The 8558-nt window shown below is 31.1% G+C and overlaps 1 protein-coding gene across 1 annotated transcript; it reads right to left on the bottom strand.

Moving 5' to 3' along the window:
* Nucleotides 1-1124: 1124 nt before the first annotated feature.
* On the bottom strand, nt 1125-2771 carry LOC113711549 (probable indole-3-pyruvate monooxygenase YUCCA11). Its single transcript, XM_027234709.2, has 4 exons — nt 2136-2771; nt 1623-1856; nt 1396-1518; nt 1125-1304 (listed from the first exon to the last, which is right to left on the bottom strand). The coding sequence occupies exons 1-4, from the start codon at nt 2769-2771 to the stop codon at nt 1125-1127; spliced, it is 1173 nt and encodes a 390-aa protein (XP_027090510.1).
* Nucleotides 2772-8558: the final 5787 nt, after the last annotated feature.

Genomic DNA, 8558 nt, shown 5'->3' with positions numbered 1-8558 from the left:
AAATAATTGAACCTCTTCCCAAACATTAAGAAGTGAACTAGAAAAATCCTATCAATTCACATAACGTTGCTGAAGTTTTCCTATATATAACCTATCTAGTTACATGAATTAGGAATTGATTAGGATAAAAGGAAAGCTAGAAAAATATAAATGATAGCATACCAAACATAATCTAAAAGAAAAGCTTTATGATCAATATGCATTAGTTCCTAGATTAGGTCAAACTTCAGGCTTAATAGCACTTTGGTATGTAAATGTTCCAACTTGGACGGCTCAAATGCTTACCTGCTGCCTGATTAGCGTGCTTTATTAGCTAAGCATTTCAAGAAACATCAATTTGACTCACCTTTGATTGTTAATTTAAAAGTCTGCACACTCAGCCAACCTGAGCCAAGAAGAAAATAGATTAACAGAAAAATGAGATGAACAAGAAGAAGAGGACAATTACAAAAAGATTTTTTTTTTTTTGGATTTCATTGAATTCCTATAACCAATTTACTTTCATTTGCAATTTTTCTTGCTCGTCTTGTCAGCGTTTATTTTTCCAAGTTTTCCCAAACATATGAATAAGCCTTTTACCCCTTTAGCATTCTTCTTTTGTTACTAGATGATAGTGGGAAAATAATAGAGATTAAAGTAACATCCATGCATGTATATGTTACTAAGGGGTTTTCTTTTCTTTTTTTTTTTTTTCCTTTTTTGGTGTAAGCATGGATTGTCATTTTCACTCATTTTTTGCCTGCAATATCTGAGAAATTCGAGAGGCTTAATATTTTCTTCAGCGGTGTGATTTGATTGTTTGATACTTTTCAATAATTAGCCGTTTAATTTCTTGATTTGACGAGTAAGGAGAGTGTTGTAGCGAGGGAATAAGAGTGAAAATAAATTAGTTAATTCTAGTAAAACTAAGTATTCATTAATTAAAAAGATTATTTGATCAAAATGCAAGTACAGACGACCAAGAACAAAACTTTGATATGAATAGGAATTTCATTATTCATGGTAATAAGTGATAGGTAGCTTGCCACTAATGGCACCAATACAATATGATTCATTGCATGTCCGGGTATATAAAATAGTATCATCAAGTGATATTGTTATATTTCTTCAATATACTTCAGCTTTTAATTCTTTTCTTTCCCTGGCATGAAATTGATATCTTCAGCTATGTTCATGGCATCTTTAGATATTCCAAACAGTCCAGAGCTTGAGAATCCTGCACAATACAATCCATCATCTCCCTTCCAGTGATTGGGTCTGCTTTTCTGGGGCATTCCGTCTTCATTGAAAAGGCTAGTTTCATCCTTCATTAAATATCATAAAAGGATAATCAGTAATACTGGTAATTAATTCCAAGTAAAGTTAAATGAATAATACAGGTTTCATTTCAAGTACCTTTAACCATGTTCTAACTGTGCTTTTGTAGCCAGTAGCAAAAACTTTGGCATCAAAATTTTTCTTAATGCCATTTGAAAATTCAACATAATCTCCATCAACCCTCTTCACTGCCGGTAGAACCTGACAAGAAACAGTAGTGAATGTCTTATATCGAGTTTTATTTCATCTTGACAAAAAAAAAAAAAAAAAAGGAAGGATGCCATGAGTATGTCTAGGTTGTCTACCTGAATTTTTCCACTTTTGATCATTTTCAAAGTCCCAACATCTATGACAGGAGATTGTCCTGTCATATTTTTTAGAAGAAAAGGTCCCTTGTCTGGCCTTTCAAGCCCATATTTAGCAAGGTTTCCATGCAGGAACTTGCTAAGCATGACTACAGTGCTATCCACTAGATCACAAGGAATGAATTTCAACAGTTTCATTCCAAATCGCACCATTTCCTTGGTTAGAACATGAACCTGAAATTAGAAATGTAAAATTTATGTCTGTGGACAGAAAAAAAGAACATGCCTTAGATTGCAAGAAACACAGACCCTTCTACTGGAAATGATCATGCTGATCGACTATAGTGGAATGAACTCTAGAATCCCTCTGTCCATGAATTTGCGTCTTGATCTATGTCTTTTATGGAGATCATGACAGAGCAAAAGATTAGAAAAATAAATATGAAAAGTAAAAATTTTAGAAAATCATGAGAGTTGATGATAAGATCATGAGAGAGCAAAAGAGAATACAACACAAATATTAAAAGTTTTTTCCGGGCTACGAATCACAATTGAGGTCTTAGCATCCCAGTCTGCTAAATCATAGGCTATTTCCATCCCAGAGTTTCCTGAACCAACAACTAACACATCTTTGTCACAAAAATTCTGGCCATTGTCATAATGGCTAGAATGCATGGCCACACCGCCAAAACTATCAAGACCTGAAATTTCTGGTATCAACCCTTGACTATTTTCGCCCGTGGCAACAACTAGAAATTTTGCAACATAATTTTCTATTGCCCCAGACAGTGCGTTTTTGGCCAAAACAAGCCATTTTTCATCAGTAACATCAAAAGATGCAGACTCAACAAGCCTACAATAAATGGGATTAATGTTAAAATGGGAAGTGTAGTCATCCAAATATTGGATGAAGCCATCTTTGGGTACAAAAGTTGGTGCATCAGAAGGAAATGACAAGTGAGGAAGTTGGCAAAATTGCTTGGCCAAATGGAGTTTCAAACGACCATAAGTTCGTTTTTTCCAAAGAGAAGCACTGCAATCTTCTCGTTCTAGAACAATATTGGGAATGCCACGTACATTTAGGCACGCTGAAGTTGCAAGGCCAGCAGGGCCACCTCCAACTATGATAACTACAGTTTCTTGCTTCATTTCTTTTTCTTTTTTGTTTTCCCTTTGGGTTGGTATTTGGTTGAGTCTGTGGTAAAATTATGTACCGATTACTGGGGTTTATATAGACCGTATGGATAAAGCTCCCCAGAAAAGATTTGATGATAAGAACTTGGCTGGCCATTTCTTAGTGCTTTGCATTTGTATTATATGGAAGGTAAACAAAGGTTTAAGCTGTACTATTTGTATCCTTACTTGACCAATTTTGGAATAATGCCAACCGCGTTAAGAAATTTGTTTCATTTTTTGTTAATTAAGCAACAAATTGTATTAATCTCTTGAATTCATTTATAGAAATGCAATATCTTTACTTGGAACAATTTTGTGTGGAAAACGCAAAACTGTATTGAATAAGTTATCTTTTCTCTACTTATGCATGTTTGGTTTAGCATATTTTTCTAAGAACTAATGTTCTCTAATCAAATTTTAGCATATGTATCCAGTTCCTGAACTCAGTTTCTTTAGGAAAATTACAGATAAAAACTTTTAGATTAAAAATTTATATTTGACAATTTTGTTTTGTTCTTTGCTAGCAGTTTCTTATATATTCTTATCTCGCATATAATTAGCAACAAGGTCTTAAACTATTTTTACATTTTATTTGTCCAAGCTCAATTTAAACTTTTATTACCTTATAAACATATTAACAAAGACCATTACTGTGCAATGAAAAAAGTACAAAAACTGCAACAAAAAAAAAAAAAAACCATTACCTTATAAAGATGCTAGTTGGAAAACTTAGTCGTGGATGTAGTGAGTTACAATATTACTAATAGATAGACAGGGATACAGTAGGGCAGCCACTTCTCTCCCTCAAAATTTTGGCAAAATCCTCTTAACCCTAGAGTAATATTGAGAATTTTCATTTAGAACTACTTTTTTTAAAGAAAATTTTCAGTGCCTCTCTCCAGCTAACTTTTGTCTTTGGAAAGATACTAACATTTGCCCTCATCCACTCTTTTTGAATATTTATAAATTGGCATTTATTTAAATGGTATAAAAAATAAACTTCTTATTAAATACTTTATTGTCGTATATTATCTTCTTAAATTTTTAGATATTGTCTCCAAAAATATCTCTTTATAAGCATGCAAAATGAATATTTTTAACTAATTGACTAACTTTGCAATAAGTTTATTGTTTACAATTTGGTATTAAACTGTATAGCAATTTCATATATTTCTTCTTTTTTTAGTACAATGCTAAAAAAGAGAAGATAGAGAGAGACATGAGTAAATATGCATATATGTAAAATTTGATATGCCATGGCATACTTTTCCCATATTGGTTATACAACACTCATTCTTTGGTTTGTTGGGCTTGATTTTTATTATTGTTTGGTTAAAATCATCTTGGCCATAAGCAACTTGATCTTATAGCATTTTGGTTTCAAGTATTTTATTTTAAATTTTTTAGATGTCAAGACTAAATCTTAAGTCAAAAAAGAAAAACTAACGTACATTTCATAATTTTCAAAATTGCACTAATCAAAAAACTAATTTCCTACACTTATAACTTTGCCTTTCTATCCAAAAATCTTGACTCCAACACCGATTTAAATTGATACCAAATATCACTTGTACATGTATTAGAAAGTGTAAACAAGTATTGAGAATTTAATACCATTATTAGTGTTAGATATTTTAGCAAAACAAGCTTGGATGAGACGTGGAAATGATGTTAATCACCAATTTCAAAAATCTAAACAAGCATTTTGAGGTTAACATCATTTTTACATTGAGATATTTTACCAAAAAAAGCTTTGATGAGACATAGAAGTGATGTTAAATACGTAGTATAATAGCATCACGCTTGAAAAGTCAACTTTAAGAAAGATACTAATAGCTTGTTTTATGCATTTAAGGAAAATTATCCATTATATCAATATAATCATGTGATTCAATAATGGTAGAACTTATTTGAATCTCGTTATATGGAAACTTAGACCTTGTTTGATAACCCAATTTAGCACTTAAAATTAATGGATTCAGATCTTAACATATTCAGACCGTTTGATAACAAAAAACTGAACATCTAAATTAATTAAGTGACACTGAATTTTCTAGGCAAAACTTGCTCCAAAATTAATTGATAAACTATTCACTTATCACTAAATGTGATATGCACTCAAATGTATTAGATTTAATATTTAACAATTCAATAATTTAATGGATTCAGACTTCAGATTTCAGACTTCAGTTTTCAAATTTTAATTTTATCAAACCCACCCTTTGGTTCCGTTTGATAAAACTGAATCTGAATTCTGAAATATAAATACTGAAACAATTAATTTGCTGAATTTTAAGCATTAAAAGAAATATATGAATGTCTGAATTTTAATGCTAAACCTATTTATACTGTTTGATAAACATTTATAACTGAATGTTTAATAAGTTAAATTTGACAATTTTGCCCTTATATCTTTTCATCTAAAAAAGAAATAGAACCTATGATTTAATTAGCTAAAAATGTTAGGTATGAAAATGACAATATTTATTTTTAAATCAAATTAATATAAAAGATGAATTATATTATATGAGGAGTATGGAGAAGAAGTAAAAGTCATTCAAAAGGAAGAAAAGAGCAATAGAAAATCATTAGATAGAAAATATTAAATTGTTTAATTATACAAGAATTTTGAATATAATTAATAAAAAATGGTAGATTTGGTAGATAAGATAAGGTAGTTAAAGTAATTCTATTGATTCTTATCAGAATTAAGTATTCAGTTAAGATTTTTGTGCTGAAAAAAATACACACAAGTTCAGCAAATGGATTTTCATTTATCAAACATTCAAAACATCTGAATGTCTGAAAAAGTTCAGATTCAGCACTTTTTTATGTTATCAAACAAACCCTTAGTAACAATTCTACTACTTGATACCTTAATGAGATAGGAATAGCATTTTATGCAACTCTGGTACTCACAAAAAGCTTTTATGATTGCTTTAGAATATTGAAATATTGACATGCTTTACAGGGAAAAAAAATAAAAAGTAACACTTGTTTTTGGATCATTGATAAGTGACTAATTTACGCTATATTTAAATAATATTTTATACTATTTTTAGTCACTTTGGCAATATTGTAGGAAGAAAATGGATCACTTTGACTATAATTGATGTAAAATGTTATTAAGTGATTAAATAAGATTTTTGTCACTTTTTACTTGCATTTTGTCCATGATTTGTATAGGAGTTGGAAATATACTTCATTTGGATGAAAAAGAAGTTGACAACTTTGACATATCTTCGTATTTCGGCTATAACCTGAGTTACAATGATCGGATTGAGATGATTCTTGAGCCATCTTGAAGATAAGAGATATATCTACAATTCATATGAAGACATCAAAATCCAATTTGAAGGTTTTCTAGGTCAAAAAACTGAATTATAGTAGCTAATTTTCTATGGTCGAAACTGAGACAAGGCAGTGAGCAGTCAAGGGTATTTAAGTCATTTCTCAGCCTAAACAAATCCAAATGAAGTGATTCTTGATGCATTGGAAAGCTAACTCAAAGGCTACAGGTTTTATGTTTCAGTCAAAAGCTAATTCAGCTTCTATCATCAAGAAAAGTTTATTTGAAGTTAAGGCAAAATCGGGGCAGCGTTGAAGATTGAACAGAAATTGTACAAAAAGTCAATGTGGCAACCTGGCCGGATTCTGGCCGGATTGTGGTCAGAAAAGGCTTCTCTCTATGCGGACAAGTTGTTTTTACCTCAAATGAGTCACATGTAATGCTAGACATGTGACAACCACTACCAGCTGTAAGGGGAAGGTGTAAACCCTCATTTCTTGACCATTTTTATCTTTATATAGCCATTAAAACTTGCAAAAAAGGATATACGGGAGAAAACTTGGGAGTGCATAAATGTAGTTCTTACATCTTCTGAGTATTAGATTAGTTTAGTATAGAGTATTATAGCTCATCTACTCTTGTATATTGACTAGATTAGGATGAAGATGGAGATGAAGAAGGAGGAGTTGAAACTCATGTGACAAGGGTTATCTCTTCTCCAATTCTTTATCTTTTGTATTGAATTCTTAAGTATGGTTAATATGCAAGTTTTGGATTTTATGTGTCTTTAAAGTTTATGCCTTGGGTTTAGTTGAACTTTCTATAATTGTTAGTGTTCATTATTTGGTTATTTGAAGCTATTATTTGAGTAAGTTATTTAGCACTTTAGCTCTTTAAATCATGATTAATTTCGTACCATTGATTGTGATTATCTAAGGTGTTATATCTTCAATAAAAATTGAGATTTAACACTGGTTTAAAAAGTGCTAAACATAGGAAGTACATTCATGAGAGTAGAGCTGCACCTATGTGGTTTTAGTGATTCATTTCATGTAATTTCATTGAAGAAATGAATTTGTAGCTAATTTCATAACCATGAGAATATGTATGGATGAGTTATGAGTATAATTGATTCACTACGAAAGTAGGATTCATATGCATAAGAAAATTACACCATAGCTAGCCAAGATAGTAGTTCTCAATGATCCAAAAATAGCAATTGCATGAGTAGTTAGAAATATCATAACCTAAGGAGCTTTCATTTGTGATTATCTTGCATAAGTTTAGCATAGTTTTATTTCTTTTAATTCATTGATTGTCTAAATAATAGAGAAACTTTAGTAGTGCCGGTAATTGTCCAATCTTTCTCGTGGGATCGACCCGATATATGCCCTAAACTATTGGTTGACCTGTATACTTGCAGTCAAACATGTATAAATTGGATTTAAACTTGAACTTATAGCAAAAGCCCATCAAGTTTTTTGGTGCCGTTGCCAGGGAAGATTTATGGCAATATCGGTGTGAAGAACAACTTTATTAGTTTAGACATTTTAGTAATTTTTCTTGTGTATTAATGGAGTCTAGTTTGTTGTGTTAGTCTTGAAGTTTATTTTATCTTTGTGTTTATTGTGTGTATGTGTTTTATAACCTATTCTTCTTACTAATTTTGTTCTTAAATTGTTTAAAAGCAATTTTAGGTAATGAGAAGGGTAAGTCAATTTGGAGAACAATGCATGAGAAGTGGAAGATCAGTAATGGATGGTTACCAAGTGCAAAACTCCTTTGATAGAGGTAACCAAGAAATTACTGAAGGTATGTCTTTCGAAGATGGTTTAAAGTGTTTAAAGGCTAAACTTGATGTTATAATATTACAAATTCAAATGGATGCCATTATGTATGAAATTGAGCAAAAGAGGAATGTTAATGCTTTTAATTCTAATCATGTGATTTGTGACTTGTGTGAAGATTATCATGCTACTTATACATGTAATCAAGCACAAAATGTGGATTATTATAATGAATTGGGACGTTATAATTCTTGTTTTGATCAATATGGTGCTAATAGGGGCAATTCTTCTATTTTTGGTTGGGATAATCAATATACTTATAGTGATTCTCCATATTTTTATGATTATCCACCCGAATGTGTCCATTATGAATCAAATCCATCTGGGAAATTGGCAATAGAAAGGTTAGTTAATGCACCTTCACTTTTGGAATTAGAAAGTGAACCATTAGCTAATGATTCTAAGCCATCTTGGGAGTTAGCTATAGAAAAGCTAGCAAATGCAACCTCCGACCGTTTTGGCAGGGTTGAGGAAAGGTTAGATGAATTAGCTTCTCACTTTGGTAAAATACAAGACCAGTTATATGCATTGTGTGAAGATATTTCCTCTAATGATATGCAAAATGACCCTATTATGAATGGTGGGAATGTTGTATGTGACAATGGATTAAATTTTGATCAAAAT

Source organism: Coffea arabica, chromosome 10e (genome assembly GCF_036785885.1).
Source record: "Coffea arabica cultivar ET-39 chromosome 10e, Coffea Arabica ET-39 HiFi, whole genome shotgun sequence".
In the NCBI taxonomy this organism is placed as follows: Eukaryota; Viridiplantae; Streptophyta; class Magnoliopsida; order Gentianales; family Rubiaceae; genus Coffea; species Coffea arabica.
Note: the sequence above shows the minus strand (reverse complement) of the source record. Positions and strands in the feature narration are given on the sequence as shown.

Coding starts and splice junctions, on each gene's coding strand:
- LOC113711549 (XM_027234709.2), bottom strand. CDS start 2,771: ATGAAGCAAGAAACTGTAGTTATCATAGTTGGAGGTGGCCCTGCTGGC. Junction 1,857..2,135: donor AAAAAACTTTTAATATTTGT/GTTGTATTCTCT, acceptor TTCTAATTTCAG/GTTCATGTTCTAACCAAGGA. Junction 1,305..1,395: donor CAGTTAGAACATGGTTAAAG/GTACTTGAAATG, acceptor TATTTAATGAAG/GATGAAACTAGCCTTTTCAA.